This window comes from Homalodisca vitripennis, chromosome 4 (assembly GCF_021130785.1).
Source record: "Homalodisca vitripennis isolate AUS2020 chromosome 4, UT_GWSS_2.1, whole genome shotgun sequence".
Taxonomy (NCBI): domain Eukaryota; kingdom Metazoa; phylum Arthropoda; class Insecta; order Hemiptera; family Cicadellidae; genus Homalodisca; species Homalodisca vitripennis.
Window position 1 is genome coordinate 118,913,904 of NC_060210.1, and position 26,015 is coordinate 118,939,918.

The window sequence follows — 26,015 nt, forward strand, 5'->3', positions numbered from 1 at the left end:
ATACTCTTTGATATCTCCACATTCCACATTTTCAGTAAATTTTGAAACAAAAACATGTCTGTACCTTTCTACTACTTTTAGTTTGGCATCAGTCACAGTTGCACGACCAGTAAAAAACTTATGTTTGTTAGCACCACTCTTGTGCTGACACATATTGTGCTTTTTATATTTAACCTCAACAAAACCATCATTGCTGTCACTTTCCTCCAACTCCGTTAATGTTGATTTAGGCCTAGGTGGTAATACTGCAGAACTTAAGTCCGTTGATAACCCTCTAATCCGACCAATTTCACGCTGGTCTAAACTGTCAGATTTTCCAGATGTAGACATAACACGTCTGTTCTCACTATTACTACCTATCATAGGATAGGAAGAGTTAGTATTTTAGAGGTAGATTTCAGTATACCAGAGTAAGACACTCGCTCGCTGTCACTTGGCCTAGTCAAAATGTCACCAATTGCCTCTGTGTGGTCTTGAAGAACGGATGATAACTTCACATTATCAGATTGAACTGACCTAATCTGTTCTTGAAGTTCTCGCATATTTTTTGTAAGATAAAAATTTTGATCAGTCAAAATTCTAATATGTACAATAAAGTCACATGAGCGATTACACTCAACTTTCTCAGATAAATTAGACAAGTCACTCACAGTCCTCTCACGTTGCTCCAACCGTTTACAGTTGTCACAAACAAAATTGGATTTTTCATCTTTTGAAAACGAGAAATCTTTCTTACTTTTCCCGGCACATATAAAGTGAAACCACTTCATACAGTATCCTTCACACCTAAGTCCCCCTGAAGTACAGTTGGAGGAATTTAGCTGTGCTCGTGCAGCCCTATACTACCCTTTCAAAAAACGAATGCTATCTGTGTGGCGGGTTGCGTTTACGTGCTAGCCGCTGAGATGAAGGCGCAAGAATCTCTTAACGACTTTAAATTCACGATTTTGATTTGCCGATTGTTATTCACACATAAGTTATTTTCAAAAAACACGTTAAAACAACAATATAACAACTGAAAAATAAGGATAAGTCCTATTATTGTTATTATTTGGTATCTCTTATTATTATTTAATGTACAATCACTTCAATAATATTTAATTAATTTAAATGCTATAGTATATAATTTTCTAATAACAAATGTTACTTACAATGATTGTTTTTTCATTGGAGTTCTTCAATTAAACTCAAGTTGTCCTCCTCTTCTGGGTCACTGTCACTGCTGTCTGTATCCGAACCAACTGATATAATAAGGGATTCTATAATATTGTCAATCTGGGGTTCTGCGGCTGCATAGTCCCTGTTGATTTTCTCTATGTGCTTGCACTTTACTGACAACTCTTCTGCGCCCATACTTGATATCTTGTCTTCGCATAGAGCTTTAGCTTGATACATAGTGAAAAATGAATTTCTCATAACCACATGATGTTGACTTCGGCCCAAATTAACTCAATGGGATTGAGGTCTGGGTGGTAGGGCGGAAGTCGTAAGATGTCATGACTCTGTAGTTGAACAGTTTCGTCCAAGGCGTACCGGACATGCCTTGGTTAAATTAGCTGCACAAGATTGTAGAGTTCAGGATAAAAGGATATCGTCGCAGAATGGTATTCCGTTTTTTGAAAGAAAGCCACACCTTCATACCTTGCTTCCTACTTTTTGAAGTAGGAGCTTCATCAATTTATATGTTATGGTAGGGCGCGTTATCGACTACCAGTACTGAATTTGGTTCTAAATTCGGTAACACTTTTTCCTTTATCCACTTCATAAAAATGTCCCCATTCACATTGTAGTGGTAGTCTCCACTATGGTTGCTTGCTTTCCAACATGTAAAAGCATTGGGCAAGAAACACTTTCTCTCCATCCGCATGGATAATTATTAGTCTCTCGCCCTTGGAAATCGGCACGTGTAACCCTTCATTTGAGCCATTTGACCAAGTTTGGTTAGATACGTGAGACGATAGTATATAGGATTCGTCTAAATAAATTATGGGGCGTCCTTGCTCCCTGTAATTTTTCAACGCTCCCAAGTATGTTATCCTCTTCTCTCGGATTTCTGGCTTTTCAATTAATAATTTCTATTGTTTGCCGTCCTTCTCTAAGTAAATTCCAGGTCCTTTAATACCCACCTAAAACTTTTCTCACAACCCTAGAAATATATTTTGTCCCTTAGCGCCTCCCTCAAAAGTTTTGCAGTCTGTATTTGATGTTCTTCAATATTGAAATTGTTAACTATTCTACGTCGTTGAACGGTTTTTGTTTGGTGTAGTAAAACTTGCCTCACACATATTACTAACCTTCAACTTGTTAAGTTAACTGTTTATTTTAGTCACAACTCGCTCTGACATTCCAGTTGCTGCAGCAGTTCTTTGGCGAGCCTTTGACAACGGAATTTTAACAGTTTGATGGTCTGCCTCTTCCTTCATAAATGTATAAAACATTACTCACAATTTTGCGAGCCTGACTATGAATAGGCTTTTGACTTTAACTCAAACAGACATTATCGGTTAAAAGCGAAAGCACAAGCTACACTCAGCACTGTCACAAAAACAGACTGATTGTGGCGAGTGCGATGAGTTATTTGGGCCAATACGATTCCTGAAAGGAGGGTTTTAACCATGAGTCAAAAGAAATGTTTTCGGGACGCAGCGCATAATGCTACCCCGCCACCCCTCCCGCCCATCACCACACACTCCAGGCGCACAGCTAAAGTCCTCGAACTGTACTTGTAACTTTTTTTGGACAAGCTCCACATATTGGAGTTTTAGTACCAGAAGCCATCTTCAATGAAAGTACTACTGTAGTGCAACTGATAATATAATATGTCACATATATTATCTATTCATTTTCCCATCTTCTTGATTGTATGAAAATATTTCAGTATTAAACTGGATATTTTTGTTTGAATAATGTTCAAGTTTGTTTAAACAATATATAATTATGGACAATCCACTTGACAGAAGTCTGTAGCAGAAAACAAAACAGCTGATAACCAGTAGTTGACCTTGACCAGCACAACTGAACAGGTGTATTGGTTCAAATAATAATTGGTGCAGTTTGAGACAGGAAGCCACCAAATTAGTCAAGATAAATCAACTACTTTTCTTGTTTTCTAATAAAAATTAAAATCATCAAACTTAAGTAAATTGTGCAGTTTAGTATTATAGAACATATTTATTTAACATTTTATAATGAACCAGCTCTATTTTACAGTTTAATTTGAAGGTTTTAAGCCAATTAATTCACTAACAAAAAACCATGTGTTTAGCAGAGGACATGAAAGTACTGTGGTAGTTAAATTAATATTTTTCACTTAAAACGTCTAGATAAAATGATAACTATTTACTCAAAATGTTAACTGTACCACACTGGTTGAAACAACCTGTTATATAATTCACCAATATACAATAATTTAAAACAACAAAACTTTAAAAAAATTAGTACTTGTTATTGAAAAATGAAATGTTATTGCTAACTCTTGATGTGATATAATAGTTTCATGTAAGGAATAACTATTATTGTTGTAATGTAGAATGTTACCAGGGTAATATAAATTTTCATAAACAATGCTCTGTTGCAAGTTTTATCAAAATAAAAATACAAATTTATTAAATAAGTTCATCAAACTATATTTTTTCTGAATATAGAGAAATATATAAATAATTGTTCATATTATGGAATTTGATTTAAAAAATACCCCTTCTGTAGGTATGGTCCCACCCCCTAAGACAAAAATATATATAAAAAAGTTTCCAATTAAAAGCAAAAAACAAATATAATTTTACTTATAAAAAGTATGCATAGTAAAAAATATAGATTTTAATGAAAAGAAATTTTATGTTACAATGCATAATCAATTCACTTTTAGTATTTCTTATATTTTTAATAAAATAAATTTGTAGAACCTTGAAGAGTGGCCAGCCAATAGAGGTAATTTAGTTGCCAGTTCTTGGGTTAACCTTCCGAGTGTTGCATTACATACCCCAGGAGTGTTTTGCTATTTTTGTGACTTTTGCAGTGTTTTACAAAAATATTGTTAAAACATCAATAGCTAAAAATAAGTCCATACATATATACATATTTGTAAACTAGAATAACTAGGCTATAATAAAATATAAGATTTTAAACACTTACTTTAATTTTGAATTTTTTCCTGTGGGGTAGAAACTCAAAACTTCAAAAATAATTTTGAAACGTTTCAAAATAAGGATTTTTAAATTTTTTCCTGTTTACTTTATACAAAAATCAAAATAGCCATTTTGTACACAATTTATTACTGAACAAAAATATATATACATTTACACATTTTTGGAGCCAGGATCGTAACCTGGCTCCCCTTTAGGAATCTGTGCAGCATTTGTCAATTGGAAATTGGACATCAAATTCAAAAACCGATTAGATGACATCGTACGACTAAAAAATGGTATAATTTGTGATGCTCTAGTGTCCCAGTATGACTTTACTAGTTCAAGTTATGGATGCCCATATTTATAAGTAAACCAAAAAAATTTTTCATCTCAGGTACAGTGCAGGCTTTCCATTTCCTTAGTCTAGAGTGTAAAGAAAGGTTACCTTGGACTTTCTCAATTTTTTCTGGGCATATAAATTTGTCCGATCAGTCAATAAATGCCAAATGAAATTAGTAAAAAATAGATAATCTATTGGTTTACTATTTCTAACTGGAACATCTCTCACTCCAGTGTTCCTCCTGGTAAAGTCTGTCTCTATACACTTTTCTGGTTCGCCAGAATACGTTCTGATCCACAATAAATTACGGGGCTCTTTCTTTCTCTTAGGCCTAGATGAATTGGAGTTACGTACATTGCGGTTAGGTAGCCTACCTGTGCTAGTACTTGGTTGATCTAAGTCAGTATCATTTCTGTCAGAAGTTTCCAAGTCATCTGAATTTGGTTGGTATTCGTCCCCACTACCTGATGAGAAGTCTGTTAGAGAATCGTAATCCAACAACTCCACTTGTACGTCGTCATCAGATTGTTCATCCAATTCACTTAGGTTGTCATCATAGACTAAATTTCTTATGTCATCACTTCTATCCAAATAACGACTCATTTTAAAACAATAGTAAACACCACAGACACCAACAAAGGTTCTAATGTCAAAATGAACTGGCGCAACTGATGTTCTACAAACTAAAGAGTAAATAAACTACATTTTTTATTTTTTTTCGGCAAAACACAAGGCATTATACAATAACCGTGAAGCCTAGATGTTCTAGAATCACATAGTACTCGAATAATCTCGATATCGCTATTGACAATCGGTAATATCGGTAGAAAACTACGGTGTTTTTCTTTTTTTTTTTTTTTTGTTTTTTTTTGTTCTCTTAGGACAAGAAGCTTATAAAGTTAGTCCTGTAAGGACTTTGCTTTGTGCTGCTTCCGGAGTGATAGGATATTCAGGATGGGTAAGGTTAGGGAGTAGGGGCCGCCTCCTATCGAGATCCATGAGGAAGAATTAGGGCACTACATCTCAAAGTCATCCCGGAAGAAGGGAGGCCAGCTGTGAACCAGCCTCTCCAGTCAAAGTAGGCAGGGGGTGGCACACCCTTGTTGAGGTTAACAAGAGCCTCTGAGGTATGGGAACAAACCCCACCAACTCCAACAGCCATCCTCCACAGTAGGCTAGACCTATCGAATTGCCCATGAATCCCAGAATCTCAACATTTGCGGTTAGTGATGTGCCGCTACTGGACATCCATAAGGTTGCCCAGATTGAAGTGGCACATCGGTTTTTGCTGTGCCCAGTGGTGGGTTCAACTGGTAGGTATAAACCAGCCAGAAGTGATCCCTGCTGGGTGAAACTACGGTGTTGCGTAACCGTCAGAAATCTGACGCAAAACACTCGGAGGGTTAAAAGTCATTACATCATAGTTGGATATTTCCGGCAACATATTTGAAAATCATAACAAAGAATTATAGATTTGCATGTAGACTGTTAGAACTTTTCTTTTTCTTAAAAAATACAAAACGGCTCCAGCAAGACACATGTATCACATGAAAGTAGATAATATACACTAAAAAATGACAATACATTGGTTTTATGTGCTGAGAAATGTTTTATTGAGCTACTAATAAGTTCGTAATTATATATTTGCATGTAGACGGTCCGAACTTTGTTTTTCTCAAAAATACAAAATACATGAACATATTGCAACTAATTTCTTTACTCCAGTGATTTTTGGAGTTATTGAGGTTGTTCTGTGAAATTACTTTTAAGCTATTGTGCTATTAAGGTTTTCTGAAGGAAACAGCATGTTATTCAGCTTGACGAGAATATTGAGTTATCGTGGTTGGAATGATTGAGTTTACTGTTGCTCCAACTGTTTCCACTGGCAAGACTCAAAATGTTGAACCTCCTCAGATATAATACCTGGGTAGCAGAGCAGAAAAATTGCCACTAATTCCTAGGTTCTTCAACCAGATTCCAAGAATTTTGAATCCCTGATTTTGGTCCTATTTTATGTGACTTTTAAACTATTGGCATGTGTTACATGCAAAAAGATAACTTTTAAGTTCCATAATACCTTCACTGCGACACACGTCATGAATCAAAGTTAGGTAGGCTGGAATAGTAGGAACGTGCGTCCACCACAGTGAATGTTATAAGTAGTGTTGAAAATGCATGTCATATGCCAAAATATGTGCAATTCAGCAATTGATTAAGACAGACATTACTTTCAGACAACAAAATAAAGCAAACCTTTTTTTACAAATGTTACAATAATAAGCTATACACAAATATGTGTGTTGATATGTTTCAGACGAAGTTGTACACAAGTGTGATAGAAGATGTAGTAAGTGGTGTGCGGGAAGCTTTTCTGGACGAGGGTGTTGATGAGCAAGTCTTGCAGGAACTGAAACAGATATGGGAAAGTAAATTATTATCCAGTAAGGCTCTGGAGCAACCCGACCCTCCTGAGCCACAGCCTCCTCTTATCAACTCCCAGAAGGCTGTGGCTAATGTTCCCGGCAAACCTGGTAAGTAACCCAATCGGTTGTAAGTTTACAATGAGAGCAAAGTATAGCAGTAATAATTCTGGTTTTTAGTTTTTTTTTTTTTTTTTATATTCTGGTAAGATACATATTACAATGAAAAAGAGTGTACACATACAAGAATATGTCTAAACATCTTCAAGAAAAAACATTTGAGCTGTCCATACTGACTAATAATGACAGGTAAGAATATGTTATAAATCAAATTTTTCATTTTTTGGAAAATAATTTTTTGCTGTGTTATTTACTATTTAATTTTCTTAAAAATTGTCACAGGTCTTAATTATTATATTTATTGTTTATATTGAATTTGGATTTCAAAATAAATATATCATCATAAAACTTTTTTTTTATTTTAGGTTTTACTAAATTTTGAATATAAAAAAATAATGAAACTTAAATTGAATGCGTTTATACTATAGTATAGTTAAAGAGAGAAAAAAAAAATAAAAAAATATTGTACTATCTGTAATAGTAACGTTTTTAGAATGATTTATATAAAGTACTACAAAAACGTGATTTAGGCCGCGGCTACATGCTACAAATAGTGTAACACATCAAAATCATGATTTGTAAAATGTAAGTTATATTTCTGAGCCACATAAGAATGGAGTGAAACTACTAATTTTATTAATATATCACTACTAAAAGCATTGCTCCTAAAAGTAGCATTTAGATACATCACCAACTTCTTAGTACTGTTCAGATAGATTAGACAAATTTCTTAATTCACTCTATTTGGATAGTATGTTCTTGTATGATGAATACCAAGGGTGATCTTTATTGTGAAAGTTCTTGGATAGTTCAGACATTTGAATTTGAGAAGAGTAGAGGGAACGTCATAGGGATCATATATGGGTGCATTTGGAGTAGAAGCAGTTGGTGAAAGGATCGGAATCCTCTGTGAGGGTACCTTTAAATTGTTATCATCTTTATCCATAACAGGATCGACTGACAAGAGGGTGTTGGGGAACAGCCTGGCAATCGTGGCAGCCACAGCTAGTCTTCTGTGTTGATCTTAGTTTCCTCAAGTTATGAAGCTGAACACTTTATAACCAGATGCAATGCAATTACCCAGTTTCCACCAACTAGAGTATGCAAATATGCACTTGTCTTTTAGGCAAGATTGTTTACATCTGAACCTGGATGGATGAATACAGCAACATGAACATTCTCACAAAAAATTGAAAGCCAACCATACAAGCTTTGAAAAGCCTGTACGATTATTTTTTATAGTACATTTATGTTCTTTAAATGTTCTTTAAAATGTTTAAGTAAATCAAGTTCTCTAGTCTCATCTCCAAATTCTAGTAACAGACTACAGTAAGCCAATGCCAATTTTGTTTAGTACAGTATTAGTTTATGTTGTGGAAAATGTTTCAGTTAATCCAGCACCCCAGCCTCATCCCCAAATTCCAGTGACAGACTACAATAAACCAGTACCAATTCAAATCACTCTTCCAGCACAGGTATTAATGCTGTTTGTTGAATTTTCTCCTTGTAATGACTAAAGAATTGATTTTGGTTTGTTTGTTATGTTTTTATGTCATATATATGTATGTAAACAAGTTCAAAATAGTTAAAATATAATATGTTTATTTCATAATTATTATTATTTCTGTAACCACAAAACTTGTTAAGTGTCAGGTTTATTTTCACAAATTTGGTTGTGATTTAATTTGTAAATAGTTTTATGTGAATAAAATAATTATTTCAAGTTTATCAAGTCCACATGGTAATTCAATATGAAAAGAGTTTTAATGTAATGTAGCATGTTCATATTAAAAGTTGACTCTTCCACACAATTGTTTTAAACTTTTTTCTTCCAATATGTAAAAATGTTTCTTTATGTATAACAATCAATTTAATTTATATCACACATTATTGAAAAGTAAAGTATTTTTCTAATGACTTTAAGTTGGTAGTAAACTAATATCAAGCTCAATTTCGATCATGATAAGCATATTAAAGACCATTCCAAGTTGGTGATATGTGATAACGATTTATCATGATGTTTAATGGTGGAGGTGGCATAGAGAGAGAAATCTACTGAAGTCAGCAAGTCACTTACAAGGCAATGGGAATCAATTGTGAATGAATCCAAATTACTTTTCTCAGCCAAGCGTAATATTGTGTTCATAATTTAACATTCATTAATTTAACCTCTTGGATCCCACTGCCACTCAGTTGCAGCCGAGATAAGTGTGTAGTCGTGGACTGTCGGCGCAGAGTTGCAGCTGCTTGCAAGTCTTTTAATTTCGTGTTTCCTTGGACACACCTCATCAAATTAAATGACGTTCAATCAAAGAGAGAGTTTATTGTAAACTCCTAGACTAGAATCCTTCATCGTGTTGTAGAAAGGTTCAGTGGTTGTAGAAAGTGTTAAATAACATTTTAACACTCCTTGTCTCCTTGTTTAATGTGGTACTGAAATATACACAGAGGTTCCGATTGTTTGCAGTTGTATCTTAAAGTGACAAATCCTGCTTCCAAAAGGGACAGATAGTTGGGAGTATGACGGATTGCAATACTGGCAGAATGTTTGCTGAATGCGACATTTTCCAAGGAATGTTTTTGAAAAGGAAGCTCATTTCACATTTTTTATGAATAAATCAGCATTTTCCAGAAGTTTGCTACTTAAAAAAAAATAACTTATGTTACCTAATTAAGTTTGTTTAAATATCTTCCAGGTTGGTTCCAACAACACACAACCAAGAGTTCTCACCATACAAGTGCCAGCCAGTGCCCTTCATGGTGAGTCATCATATATATGATCATAATTGGATAGTTGGTCTTCAATTTAATGTAGGCCGTGCTTACCCATTGACCACTTATCACGGTACCGTTTCGTGATGGCCGACACGGTACAAAAACCGCTGATCACGAGACGGTACCGTGATGACGACATACGTTATTAAATACTTGTTTAAACATTAGTATGGGCTCAAATAGTAAAGCTTATATTTTGAAATTAAACTAAGGAACATGTAATATACATATAAATATGTATTAACCCCAGAAAAGGGGTGTGAATCAAGGTATAATACTATACCCCTGCGCTTTTTTGGTGTTTGCTAGGATTTGTGTAAGAACACAAATTTTGCATCTTACAAAAATCTATTTAAAATTTGAAAAATTCAGATAAATCAATGAAATAAAATTATCCACTTAAAGAATTAAATTTCCTATAAAATTAAACAAAAATCATAGATTATAACTGTGTTTTGTACTAAAAAAAATTACTTGCTTTCAAAATAAAAAAAATTAATAAAATTTTTAAAAATTATTCTCAAAATTTAAAAATAAACCTTATATACTTTTGTGCTTATAAATTATAATATATTATAGCCTATTTTATTAGCTAAAAACAATGGCTTAGTCAACCAAATAGCAATTAAATTAAAAGTTTTACGAGAGTTTTACTAAACCCCCTGCATTTTTGGTATATTTCATTGGATTTATACAAGAAGGTTGGGCGCAAAAATATTGAGTGGCTAATGAGGTTAACAATTAATCATACGGTCAAATATCACTGTGAAATAGCCAGTTTATACAATACAATTTTCTACAAAAGTAATGGTGCTATTGGATAATGGAACAAACAATGTTTTGTTCAGTGTTAAGTTCGACATTTATATGTTTTTGACGCATTGGTATGCCGTTGATAGACATTCTCTAGTTATGGATTTCAATGTTTCCAATTGGCAGTTCAGTTAGCTGTTTGTTTACATAGAGTCAGTGGTTTGTGTTTCTCTGAAAATGATGTTTTATTGTTATGCGTTGTTACAGAAAATTTAGTTATTTCCTGTATACAAAATTTGTTCTTAGGAAATTTAAGCTGTAAACAGCTGTTTTATTTATTTAAAACAAAGTATACCTTTACAGTACTTTTCACTGATATTATTTGAAAATCTTATGAAAAACATATCAACATTATGTATTTTTATTCAAAATTGAATAAATCTGTAAAAATAAATCAAATGTTACAACTTAACCTTACATGAAAAAAAGTTTGTCCAGTTAGGTGACATAGGACATGATAGGGATATAACAGAGTTCTTCAATAATAAAACTTACTACTCGTAATTATATACATCTATTATGTATGTACCTAGTAATTGTTATAAAGTTACAATCGTTTCACTTAAACATTACAATTTTGCTTATTTATATTGTCATTGGGTCAGAATATCCCAAAAGCCTATTTCAATGGTTGTTTATAAAATGTCATGTATTATAAATTAGTAATATATAAAAACACAAACTATATGCACAGTAATTTTTATTCATCTAAAGGCCATCTATGAATAATCTTTGGATTCCATCTATGGATTGATTCATCTGCTTTATACGGTCTAAATGTCGCCAGAATGAACAATCGTAACCTCAGTTTGATGGTGTTCATTTACAAAAAAGAAACAGTGAAGAAATTTGGTAGGTCAGGAGATATGTATCAAGTAAAAACTACTATGATTTCCAATAAAAAACATATGAAAAGGAGAAATAGAAATAAGTATTTTGTATTGTTTACCTTTGCATGTATAGTACAGGCTAGGATGTTGCTGGTGGTCTTGTTCTGTATACTGGAAGCGTGTTCAAGAACAATTGCTACAGTAAACATTGTGAATGTTGAACTTCAGAAATCGGAAACTCTTTATTACAAAGTTTCTTAGAGAAATGTATAGCTTCAGTTTACAGTGGATACAATTCAAATTGTATACAAAAATAATGTCACTCTTAAATGTCTTTCCAGTGCACATATTCATCTAGGGTGTAGAAGGGTCTTGATGTCAGCCAGTCATTCAGCGATGCCTTCAGCTTCATTCCTTTAAGAGCTTTTAGTTCTTGTTGTAGTATGTTGTACAGCTTCTTGCCAGCATATGACGGTTTTCTTTCATACAGTGTACGATGGTGGGCTTGTAGTGGATAGTTTGCAGGATGTGGGGGAACTTTATTTTTATGTTTTACTTATCATTGTGAAGTACATATTTTTAATAAGATATTATCCTAAGTCAGTTGAAGCTAGAGTGTGGTGGTATTACAGGTAACCAACTTCACTCTGTACTGACCGGACCAGTGATTTCTGCTACCATGGCTCTCCCTTCCCACGTGGCCGAGGCAGTGCTACAAGCCCATGTCACTGCCAACTTGCAGGGGCAGGCCATGTCAGGTAACCTTACAGTTGTGTTGTTTTCATGATATTTAGTAAATTGTTTTCCACAAAATAATAATTTAAAATTGCTTTTATTTTCAAACAATTTTTTTTTACTTTTATTAACTCATTCATTGCTATGGACTAGTGGTAACACTATGTTTGTGTTGTTTGGTAATAATCTGTGAGCAGCTTCATTGATTAAACCACACATTTGATGGAAACCCATTTGTTTATTGAGGTTATGGTTAGTATAATTCCATTCGATAAATTTTTTAGATGTATCACAGAGTTTTTTCATTTCTACATGGGAGGTTAAAGTTTGGCTTCCCTACAAAAAACTGAAAATGAGTGATTATGAACACAATTTAAAAAAGACTAAATTTAGTGGAAACCATATTAAGTTGTTTTTAGCCAGAGATTGAATTATATCACCAAATGTATATGGTATAACACGGAATATATAATTTTCTCATTGTCTATTCAATTTGCTACAAAAACCCAGAAAACAACCAAAGTTTATGCTTTGTGATCTGTGACATGATGATACACAAATTGTAATCCACGAAAAATACGAAGATGTGTTTTTAAAGTTACCGATTTGCATGCATACAAATGTATAATGCAAATGTATAAATGCCTCTGCCGATCAAAAATTCTGCTGACTGTGAAATATGTGGTGTGATATGTTTTGTTAATGCTAAAGGCATGAAAGTAGCTGACATTTATAGTTAGATCTATGAAGTGTATGGAGAAAACATTATGAGTGATGGGATGGTATGAAAATTGGTGAGAGATTTTAAAAGATGGCAGAGCTTAATCTTATTGTGAGACCTTGAGAAATTTTTGCTGAGCATTCTAAAACAAAAGGCTTGCGGTGTTTGCAAGCCGGGTACGGGTATTGCTTTTCTTCATGACAATGCCTCATGCAGCAATTCAAACTCAAGAACTGATCCGATCATATAGCTGGAACAAGTTTATCATCCACCCGATATTGCGCCCTGTGACTTTAATTTATTCTCAAACTTAAGGAAGCATCTGGAAGGTCAACGACGCTGACGATGTCAAAACAACCATGCTGCAGTGGTCGTCCAGTCAGGCGGCAGATTTCTTAGAGTAAGGTTTTCAAAAGTTGGTTTCACAATATAAAAAGTGTCTCAATATACATGGAAATTATGTTGAAAAATAGTTCAAGATACAGGGTTTCACATTAAAATAATTTTGTTACTAAAAGTGATCTGGTTGAAAAAGATTTCAAATCTGTGCTTTCTTTAAAAACATGCCTCGTTAAACCAATAATAGAACTTAGATGAAAAAGAAATTACCTCAAAGAATGTTTTATGAATGTGAAATTCCTGACACTTGTTACAATAAGTGTTCATAAAATTATAACATATTGCTTTAAAAAAAATTAATTTGTATCACACGAGAACAGATAATTGTTATTTGGGTGGCAGTGAAAGTATTAAACCTTTTCTCTTGTGTCAAATTATTTTTAGTTTACTAATCGTACTGTTTGTTGCCGGTGTAGGATCATTGCAGATGCAACAACAGCAGCAGCAACAGCAGCAACAACAGCAACCTCAACAACAGACACAACAACAGGTGTTACAGGCAGCAGGACTCACACAACAGGAAACCCGACAAACATTCACTCACCACCAGGTAAGTGTAATTTGTCTCAGTTGTGTAAACTGGGGTTTCCTAATTGTTATACAATGGACCAATCTTGTTTAACTTCGTGTGTAAATAAATCTCTTGTTATGGGTCAAACTAATTCCAATCATTTTGTAATAGTTGTTTATGATTCTTTGTAAGAAATCAGCTCTGTAAAGGCAACCTTATAATTTTTTATGAATTCAAAGGATTTTATTGTTATTGCTAATCCTAAATTTTAAAGTCAGTCACTTGGTTTCCAAAATAAAAATACTTTTTATAATATCAAAACATCAATTTTGGATGAATATGTTATGCACTCACTATTGCTACATAATTAGAAATTTGTTAATATTAAATTAAATTGTTAATAATTTGTTTCCTTTAAAATAAATAAATTACATTAATAATTAGATGATGGAAGGTTTGAAATGATAACAGGATTTTGGAGATTTGCGATTGTAATATGTTACAAAATGTATAACACAACATTTCACAATTTATATGATTTTTCTAATAAAAATTTAGTTAAGGATTGATATATTACAACTCCCCAAATTTAATTAAAATCCTAAAAACACAAGTAAAGTAACAGAATTAATTGGATTTACTGTGCAATTCAGAGGCTGTATGAACTAGTAGGACAATGGTTTAATGAGGTAATAACAAGGCTATGAAATTTAAAATTTTTAGTGTAAGCATAGAGTATGTTGAATTCATAGATGAATAGTTCATAGAGAATCATGGGGCTTAAAGGTCCGGAGGGAACCCTAGAATCTGTATGTGATCTTTGGGAATCAATTGGAAGATATTTGATTTATTAGATCAATTAAATTTTTATCAAATTATCTTTTTTCTAAATAAACAAATTAGAATCATATAAAATGAATAAATTTCCCGAACATCGCCATCAATTATATATGTGACACTGGTGTTACAGAAGTAGCTATAGAAAAATTACTGTAAATGTCAGTTACAAAATTACCATACAATTGAAAGACATCAAAATTAATGAGATAGAAAAGTGTGAAGAAGATTTGTGTTGTAATCTGTGTGTGATGGTAGTTGCAGAACTCAGTACCTCAGCTGGATGGTCAGCACGACACATCCGACGAAGAAGAGGATGAGGAGGAGGAAGATGATGATAATGATGACGATGACAACGAGGATAAGGACGAGGAAGAGAACGATGAGAACGAGGCAGGAGCAGAGGAGGTGAGTGTGACTTTATTAATTTAAATCTATACAGTTAGATCAAAATAGTATGTTAAAACTGATTTATATATAGTTATTGGCTGATAGCAAAACTTATCACTCGAAGAGCTGGAAAAATTCTACTTCTGTTCGCTTGTCTGTCTGCATAAAATCTCAAAAATGAACTGAGTTATAAACTAGAAATTTTATATAAAGCTTTATTTCTGTATATGCAACATCGAATTCAGTGATGGTATGCATGTCCCTCCTTGAGATTTGGCTGAGCATTAGTGAGGCCTAACTTGCAACAGGATATTTCAAGAATAGAACAAGCCATAGACCTTTTTTATATATTTTACTTCCTCATTTTTATATTTTGCTTCCATTCATTTGGGCTACAAAATTCTTCTTATTTCTGCCTGTCTATCTGTCTGCCACAGGATATTCCAGGAACAAAATATTATGTATTCCTGAAATTTTGTATGGAGCTTAATTTCTATGTAGTCAAGATCGAGTTTGATTATGTTGAATTTTTGTTCAAATGGAATTTGGTTGAGCTCTAATAAAGCCTGTTTTTCGGGAATATATCTCAATATCCAATTAAGCTACAGGCTTAAATTTGTATTATACTTAATTTCTATTTTGTGATCAAATTAGGTTCATTAATAGTGTATTTATATCCATTGTATCCATGGGATTTGGCTGATTTTTAAGGAAACCCATTACTCAAGACATTGTCTCAAAATCAAATTGAGCTATAGGCTTGAAAGATTGTCCATTTTTAGAATATACAAGATCAAGTTCTACGATGGTGCTTGTTGTCCCATAATGGGGTTTAGTTAAGCGCTAATGAGTTGTTTACCGAGGGAACTATACCAAGAAAAAATTCATACCATACAATAAATTCATGTTTGAGGTATGTATTAATTCTTTATACTGAACTTACGTTTCCAGCTCAAGGTTTTTTACATTAATTTCTTAGGAACTTTTTAATTTTTTAATGACAAGTTGGTGTGCACTTGTTGTAGGAACCTCTGAACTCATCAGATGATGTCAGTGAGGAAGACCCAACGGACATGTTTGACACTGACAACGTTGTGGTCTGCCAGTATGATAAGGTAAGCCATATCCAAAGTGGAAATGCTAAAAATTAAAAGGGGTCAGAAATGAGTATTTTCACCCTCTAACTGCTATGAAATATCTGCAAAAGCGCAGAGCTTGGGGTCCATTCCCAGAAATTTTGAAAATCCGACAACTTTCAGTTGAGTGGGTTTTGGAAAATATTTTTTTAAAGATTAAATTTGTAGCTCTTTAACATAATTTCACTGAATACAGAAAAAATAGGTGCATTTTTTATCACTCCATGTAAATAATAGAGATCTAAAGTAGGAAATGTAGGCAATTTTTAATCAGGGCCAAATAAAAATGGCTGAAGATAAAAAGTGAAATTTTTACAGTATGTATAAGCTGAAGCTTCAGGGAGCGCAATATTTATGATTCAAGGAAATTATATATTTTCTTTCAAAAATTTTGTTTTACGTTTTCGTGTATGTATTGCATTGTATTGCATGCCATGTATTGCATATGTATGTACACTTTAATTATAAAAACTGAATACTGCGCTAAAACTGTTTCCTGTAAAATTTGTTAATTTTATAAATTTATGATAAAAAAGGGTTATTCTATTTAAATATTTAAAACTAAACTAATGCACCAGATATTTTTACTTTTGTGGTTATGTTGTATAATAAAATATAGTTTAAAAGAGTGTACAGTAAATGCAGGTTTGTTTTTAGAAAAAATCATGAAATATGTAGTACAATTTATGTACAATATTTATGATTCTGATCCTTATTTCTAGAAAAAGTAAAAAGTAACCATCCCACCACTACATTGCATTCCAACGCACATTTGACACTACAACACTAAAATCACAGTTTCTTCAAGGCAACTCTTTCTAAAACAAGCGCAGATAAGTTCGTCATAAGAAAGCCTCTGTCCCTCTGGCCACTCTTCTACCCTTGCCCACCAGCCTACGTGTGGGAGGAAGTGATCAATTCCTTGCTCGTAAAGCTTACAGATGGGTTAGATTAGATTAAAAGAGCCCTGTATCTAAGAGTTTCTGCCTAATACTAATATAGAACTCATTACCTGGCTGTTAGGAACCAAATAGGGTTCTTCTTCTAACCTCAATCCTCTCGCAATAAAAATAATGTGTTTAGCAGTCTTCTCAATCTGGTTACATAGCCTACACCTGTGATATTCAGTAATGAGTCCTCAGGTGTGCAAGTGTCTCCTGAATTGACCATGTGAACAAAAATTTACAATTACAAAACGTTTATCATTTGTCACCAGGCCAAATACATATCAAAGATGCCGGACATTACAGGACTGAATACAACAGTTTCTAATGTAATTCAGTTATTCAGAAGGAAAAAGGTTACAACAAAATTTGTTTATATTAATTTGTGTTGTAATATATTTAATTTCTTGATTTCTTTTAATTTAGTTATTATAGAAAAAAGCAGGAATATAGGATCAGTTTATACTAATTAATTTTTTTCTAAAATGCCTGTTTATTCTGGAAACAGGAGAACTACTGAACTTTGTGTAAAATTGATATCTAGGTAAATTGCAATGCAGAATCTCAGTAAAACACAGTAATACTAAATCAGTAAAAATATTGTTATTTGACATTGAAAGGAAATTATCATGACAAAAGAAAAAGTATGAGAACAATTTAAGGATGAGTGATGGTTTTGAAGTAAGAAAAACCTCTATTGCACATTTGTATGAAGAAAAATGGTATATAAAAAACCCATCCATAGCCCTTCACGGTGCAAACAAAACAGCTTAATGTGAAAAAAAAACAATGCTTGACACAATAAAAATTGAAAACAATCTATGACACTATGTTTTAGACTGAATTTATAAATAAGAATGTACTGTAGAAATATTAGAAGAGGTTTTTACTACACTAATACTAGAATTGACAGTTACAAAAAATATAATAAGCCATCAATTACAGTTGAGAATATAAATAAAATGGGTAATACTGACAAATCTCTTTGCTCTTATGCTGTGTTAGCTTACATGGCAGTGACTAAATGTTGTGTTCGTAAATATACATCTTTCAAATGCACTTGTTTAAAGTTCCTTGCCCTGTGAAGATATGTGTGCATGTCATATTCTAGGTGTCACACGTAGTTGTCCCTTGCCACCTGACTACTGTAATCATTGTGACACTGATGATAGTGGTGAGAGTCCTATGTAACTCGATGTTTTCCATTTACTTATCAGTGTTCCAAGGATACAATTGATCATTAGTCCGTGTTGTTGTGTGCAGATCACACGGAGCCGGAACAAGTGGAAGTTTTACCTGAAGGATGGCATCATGAACCTCGCCGGCAAGGATTACGTCTTCCAAAAAGCCAACGGAGACGCAGAGTGGTGAAAATGGTTCCTAAGGATTAGTTTTTAATTGTTGTATCATATTTTGTATGTTGAAGCAAGTGATTTTTGGTAGCGGAAAAGTGAATCTCAATCGGTCAAAGTCGCCCATGTGTAGTGTTAGTTGCTTTTTCTGGGCAGTACTACTACAGTGAACACGGTAGTGGGTTGTGGGACCTTCAGTTCTGATTCACTGCACTATTTAGTTGTTGAGTGCCTCTTGAAATAATTTTGACACCAGTAGAACGATTAGATTTTACGTTACAATTATTACTTGTTTATTTAATTAGTATCCTTATTTGGATGATTGTAGTTAATACATTATATGCTGTATCATTCATTACATACACACTCATCAATTTATGAAACAGACATTGAAAAATGCCAAAGCGTCCTGGTGATGTGTATTATAAAAATTGTAAACATTTTCATCCTAACAAATAATTGTTATTTGAATAAACTGTGTAAAAGATTGTTTTGTACAGTTTGTCAGGTAAGTAATACAATTATTATTATGTAGAAATCATGACATTTGTTTTTCTACATGTAAAAGAGCAGCAATGTTGTACAAAAAATCGACTCAAAATGTACACTTCGGTCTTATGGCTCGTAGATTTTGTTCATCATTAATATACTGTAATTAGTTGTTATAAAATGAAATACGTTAATTTTAAATTATTGTACCGATAATTATTATTTAGAGCATTAAAACTGAATAATATTTTATATAAACTTAACAAAAATATTGGTATATGTATTTGATAAGACCAGTTACAGTACTGGCCAATCATGCAGTTGTAGTGTAATCGTTACGAAAACTTTTTAATAAAGGTCATCATGTGTAAGTTATCAACATTCTTTACAGCTTTCTTTACATCTTCTGTTTATTTGAAGAATAGTTTATGAAATTTTCAGTGCAAATTTTTTACTCACAAAGGTGCACAATTTAAAAACAATTTTAAAACTTAATATTGTTAAATTTGTTATCATGCTTATTTTATTAATTCCACATAAGTGATACACATTAACTAATAATTTTAACATAATGACGATTAAACTAGTGTCACATTATGTTTAGCGTTCTATTAGCATCCAACAAACATACTTTTGTAAATAATGTATTTATTTAATATTTTTATGATCATAAAAACAAAATTTTTGTATACATTGTATACTTCTTGTGTACGATGTATATTTTGTATACATTGTAGTCCTACTGTGATATAACAGTCTCACATTTATTAATTATACATTTATGTGCTGTCTCACTCAGTCGTAATTTTTAAATAAAATACCAAATATATGTTCAAACACATATTCATATTTAAATTACGTTGATTGAGTGCGCCACTATAGTTGACCCATAAAATTGTTGATTTACAGTAGTATATGACTGTTATTTGATTTGATTATGAGTTGTAATAGTGAAAAAAGGTTTATTGTGTTTGATCATAATTAATTTTTTGTTGTAAAGAAAATTTTATTAATAAAAAGATAATTAAACGGATGATAAAAAGTAAGACATTACGTAAAACTTTTAACTCATTGATTAAGAGATCGATTATATGATTTAGAGGTTACTTTTACATACCAAAACAGCTTATTAATGAGTTTAAGTAATTAAGATATACTGCAGTACTGAAATGTGATATTTTTATCTTAAATTTTAGTTAGAAGATATTCTTTTGCGGTGTTTACAATTTTGACCTGTTGAGTTCAGATTCCACGATGGGCATCAGATTTCATTGTTAATTATAGAATTGTAAGTTTTAACAAAATGTACCATTTTGAGTTAGTGAGGTATTGTTGTTTATAATTCTTTCATGGGGTTTGCAGAATGTCTGTCAATTCTGAAAATAGTTTTGTTGTGCAAAGTTTGAATGATTTAGGAATCCTATATTTGTAGAAAAATTTTCCTTAATTCTCTTGTTGGCATCTTTATGTTTATATTTAGTTTTGTCAAGAAAAGTTTTGCGGTTTGTCAAAAAGTTTCACAGTACAATTTCTTAAATATTCACTTTAATTCATTTTAAGTTAAATAAACATCTGTATATTTAACATTGTCTTTTATCTCCAATACAAAACAGTGTTCTCATTACTATAATATGAGTAGTCAAAGCCTTGACTTCCTATTTATCAATTATCACTTATAAATAGTGTTGTTTCATAAAATCTTTTTCAGACGTGGCAGACTTTTAGTTTAGTTCATAAATTTGTCTTCTTTAGAATAAATAACTTCCATTAAAAGATACTTTAGGTGCTAGGAACTTTCTCTGTTTCTTCCTGTCATATTGTTTTCTAGACTGAATTATTTCTGGTATAAATGTGTTAGAGCAAATGCTCTAAAGACGATGACTGCTGAGATAGTGTTGGATCTAGTCAGGTCATTGACATCAGTTTTCCGCTTCCAAACTTTCTGGAGGCCTTTCTTGTTACTGGAAGTACAAAGGTCTCTAGTTTTACCATCAGGCCTGTGATATGTGCAAGGTTTCCACTTTCTATGAGTTAAACTCGTTTTACATGACTTGTGTACTTTTACTTGTAGTTTGTGAATTTTCCTGCCTTTTGTGTGAAGAATACTTCATTTTACTTGTCTGTTAACTCCTTCATTACTTACTAGTAATACTACTATTAATATGGTAGTCCCTGGAATATAAGTTTCATTAGAGGTTGTGTATTTTATGTTAGTTGAAAATTAAAGAAAGTATGAAATGCAAATAGTTTGGTGCTGGTGCCAGTGTAAAAACAACTGCAAAATAAAATTTATTTTAACAGTTATGTTAATTCAACTGATTTTAGGGAGATGGTATGTATGATATGTATCAATATTTGAGTAAATGTTTTTAAGGAAGACAATTCCTGTTTTAATATTAAAACATAAATTTTGAAATAGTTCATTTTAAAATATTTCAATCTAAGTTTTGTAGTAAACTATTGAAAACCTAAATACCAATTATATTCTGCCAATAGTAAAATACTTCCATTAAATTATTAAATATTTATTATATTATAGGAATTCTACACCATATGTTGTAACCCATTGAGGAAACACTTATTTTTTGCTAATTTAACCCGTGGCAACAGTAATATAAGCAAAATGGTTAGTTGTAATTTTTAACCATTGTAATTTTAACCATAGAAGTTAAAGTTGTAACATTTTACATTTATTGTACTTCTAAATTTTTGGATAAAAACCTCTAAATTACACTTCAATACAGTTTTCAATTAAAATATTAATTTTTAAAACATCTTAAAAATTTAAATCTAAGTGATGTTTCTGTAATCTGCTTAAAATTTGTTTGTTGACAAAAAGAATTTATATTAATTTTTTCACAACATGATCAAATCATGGCAGTGTTAATGAATAAAGAATGTGAACATGACTCTGCATAAAATTGTATGTAAACAAACAGCTGATTGGACTATCCATCACAAGTATAAAAGAATCAGACGTTCATCTTTCAAAGTCTAGCTCCAGAATGTGAACACAATTTGAAGAATACACAACTATGTTTACAGTGTTACACATTAAAACAAAAGATAAGCTGTGTATTGCGGGACAAACTCAGTTCATCTGTCTACCTCAGTGGGTAAAACAAATAAAACTTGTCTCTTTTTTATAGCAAACTATTAAAATATTGTTAGGTACTAGTAAACATTATAACGTTTAGAGATTAACAGCACCAACATTTTACCCAGATTAAAACCAAATGATATGAATTAGCGCATTTGTTTGCATTACATTTTACTTGCCCCAAAACTTACATTTTGGCATAAAAATGAATCACTTTATTTCATTTCTTAAAACAGGGTGAGACCTGTACCTTTTGTTGTCAAAAACTACCATTGTATATATTATTTATATATATGATAGCGATGTCTTATAGAAGAAAGTTCCGCTGATGGTGCGGGACTAAGACTGAGATGCGTAGGTTGTAGCTACCAACGTCTTGCACATATCTGTAGACCAAGCTGGGGCTCTGGTATTTATATACCTATAGTTTGTATTGTCTAATTTTACTTGTATTTGAGATCATGTTAATATATTATTGTGTAAAATAAAGTATTTGTTATATGAAATCATCCTTTTTTTCTTCCTCAATGTATATTTTTAAGGTATGTAAATTTGATCAGTTGACCCTTTCTAGACTCTGGGTTTATTCAGAGACGTCACTTTTGTGACTAGTAAAGTAACAGTTTTTATATTGTAAATTTAAAACCTTTTTCCTTTTAACATTCTCTTCCATGTATGAAAAGAAAGAATTGTGATGGTATATAAAATAGAACGGGGTTTTAATGTTAATATTAATTTTTTTTTGTCAATTAAGTGAATTACAGTAAACAAATTTAAAAAATATCAATATATTTGATGTCTGTTTTCTAAGGCAGGATGAAAAAATGTGCAACCATATTTAGAGTTACTCTCATGTCTCATTATCTATTGTGTTGCCTCATTGATATCAGATTTTGCTATTCATATAAATGTTCTGTACTAGAATTTGTAAAAACAGCTAAAGGTAGACCCTGTTGGGTCTGGTTCAACTTAAGAGCTAGTTTTAGTGATTACCATCTTGATTTTAGCCCCATAAAAACTGACGGTGGCCACTCAACCGGGAATAAGCCGGGAATTTTCCTGTAGAACCGGGAAAATCTCAAAAATCAAGGATCTCATTAATCTCAAAACATCGTAACTTTATGTTACGTGGTCTGTGAAACTGTGAATAAGGATCAACTCACGATGTTCATGAGCTCCATCTGATGCCAAAGATGCCTTCACTAGTGTAGTGGAGTTTATCTTAGTTCCACCCCTTATGTTACATCAAGCTCCCCAAAACATGTAATAATCCATTAGACAGTTAAAGTCGGCCGACCGATCGTGTGCCTCACCCACTTTATGAGCAGTATGCTGTACACGGTAAAACTGTCCCAAGCATCACTATAAGAAATATTTAAGAAAATAATCACTACTGCTAAGAGGATGGCAAACGACAAGCACATTGTGTGCAAGAAATAAATCTAAGGCTGTGTGGGAGGTTGTTCACCTTGAAACAGACAAACTGGTCAGTAAACAACAAGAACATGTAACTTTGATAGTAAATGGGGGAAACAATTGTTTAATTACAAACTTAACATGTGTTGTAAGTGTTGCAACAAATTAAAAACAGATAATTTTTAACCTTTGCAAAAGTTTTGGAGAAAAACGGAAAGACGTATCTAACAATGTTTTTGCTTCCAACTGACCAGTAGGAAGTTCATTGAATTATAATGAGAAATACAAATTCGGTTATCCCAACCTCTGTCATTAAACAGTGTCTTTCAGGTTTCCCCTCCATTGGCAGTTGCAATAAATATATCTTTTCAGACAGAGATTAACCGGAAGAACTAAAAGTTTGTTGAGTCCAAATGTTATTTTTTATATTTCTCTTTCTTTTTTATTTGTTGGTTTGACTCTGATAGATCACGTATTTTAGCTCTGCTAAAGAATTTATAGACAATGTGAAACTATTATTGAATCAATGAATAAAACGGCAGAGCTGTAGTTCATTTAACTCAAAAAATCATTCAAAATGCAAAAACGCATTATTAGAATTATGTTTAAGCTCCGATCCTGACAGTCATCCTCCCATCTCTGTACATTTTTGGAGTTGTAAGTCTTTACAAATCTAATAGTGAACAGTTCCAAAAAAAAAAACAAGTATTTCACCCTTACAACCTTTTTTAAAAATCTTTTTTGAATAAATGAATAAAACGGTAGAGCTGTAGTGGCCACAATACAAGCAGTGTTTTGGTGTAAGTTTTATTTAGTCACCGAAATGGGTCTTTGGACGAAATTGTCCAACTCCTATTCTTGAGCAAACAAAAATTAAAAAGGCGTGTGTTAGATATGCTGCACAGGCCTAAAATGTACAGTGTTCACCCTATAAACAGGCTGAGTTCGGTTCGGTGAATATTATCATCAGTTTGACGCTTTGATAGGAAATGCAATTCGGTTCTTTGGGTACACAGAAATGTTTGTTAGATTTTTACCAGACTGATAAAGACACCATTGGAGAAGACAATAGTGGGATTTGCGACAAGTAAAGTCGAGAAGGGGGCGTTTTGGTCCGAAATAATGCACAGCAATGACAGAATGAGCTGAGGGTTGAGAGGCAGAAGAAAAATTTAATTCTTGGGGTTGGCGACTGATCAGTGGTATCGCCCTGTCGTAGCTAATGTCGAGCAACTAAGTCGCCGCTCTTACTGCTCGTATCGCGGCCGAGACCTCGATTTGGTCTATGAACGATTGCTCCTCACATACGTTCCGATTGGTTGTCAGATTACACCGATTAAAACAGAGAAAGTGATGTCATGTTTTGTTATCACGGTCACATCCAAACCTCGACTAAACTAGCTGCGTTTACACTGGCAAAAAGTTACACAAGGTTTGTGTACGACAGTAATAATTGCGTCTAAAACGGGCGTAAGAGCTCGCGACGTGTCGGACAGTTGTTTGCAAGAACTGGAGAGCAGTGTCGGCCATTAAGATTTTAACTATAAACATTGCCGAGACATCGCTTTTGCGTGTGAACAATTTTCACTCGCTTTCGCGAGTCAAATTTCTTATCTTGTTCATTTGCGACAGCATTTGCGCAAATTTTCTAGCGCCTTTACTTACTAGAGTAAACTCAACTTAATACTGCCGCCAGCCTGCATACGGCCAGCCGGTTAAATCTACCACGCACGTCAATTGCGGCATTGGCTGTACGACGACTGGTGATAATCCTATCAGTTTTCCGATAAACTATTCATATAATTCTTCGTTTATAGTTTGTTATTGACGATGGAAGGTTTGGCAGGATTTCAGACATTTGCCATCGTTATGGTTAAAAAAGATATGACACAACGTTTCGAGGATTGGAATCTATCCTCTTCGTCAGGTGGAGGAGGTACTCATATAAACGATTTCCCCGCGTATGTGATAATCAGTCGGACAGTTCGAACTGTTCAAGCCATTGGCCAACGTCTACGAGGGAGCTTTACGTCATGTTATTTCGTACTCCTAAGAACACTGTGACTTGAAAGAGAGCATTCCTGTGTTTATTTACTTTGCATTTGTTTGTGTTGTCATGATGGGGCAATTCATTTCTTGCATTAAAAGCAAACTAAATATTTAATTGATATAGTATTTGTGCTCGTATTCAGAGATAACTATGGAAGTTACTGTTCCGCACTGGTTCCATACTATAATAATGTATATCGCGAATTAACCGCACTTCGGTAACTTCCGCAACACATAATTATTGTATGATGCATTCTTCATATATTGGCCGGCATTGGGATATATTTGGAGCTACGATACGTTCGCGAGACTGTAACAAGGGCAGCCACCAAAGATCGGAATCTGGAAAAGCGTGGATTATGCGTGAATTTCGGGCTCCGTGAAAACATGCGTGGATTATACGTGAATGTTTAGAAAGTCCCTGGAATTTTTACAAGGAATAGATCTATTCCGATACTAGATAACATGGCTCTTTTCACTCGATCCCTATGTCAACAGAAGTGCTTAAATTAAA

General features: G+C 33.0%; 1 protein-coding gene across 1 annotated transcript in view; it reads left to right on the forward strand.

Moving 5' to 3' along the window:
- Positions 1-22,542, forward strand: part of LOC124360011 (transcription initiation factor IIA subunit 1-like) — a 30,110-nt gene extending 7,568 nt beyond the window's left edge. Inside the window, exons 2-9 of the mRNA XM_046813238.1 lie at positions 6,779-6,995; positions 8,394-8,479; positions 9,701-9,764; positions 12,055-12,180; positions 13,694-13,827; positions 14,884-15,033; positions 16,041-16,130; positions 18,359-22,542. Of these exons, the coding sequence (XP_046669194.1) occupies positions 6,779-6,995; positions 8,394-8,479; positions 9,701-9,764; positions 12,055-12,180; positions 13,694-13,827; positions 14,884-15,033; positions 16,041-16,130; positions 18,359-18,466 (975 nt within the window). The 3' untranslated portion in view covers positions 18,467-22,542. The remainder of the gene's footprint in view (positions 1-6,778; positions 6,996-8,393; positions 8,480-9,700; positions 9,765-12,054; positions 12,181-13,693; positions 13,828-14,883; positions 15,034-16,040; positions 16,131-18,358) is intronic.
- Positions 22,543-26,015: the final 3,473 nt, after the last annotated feature.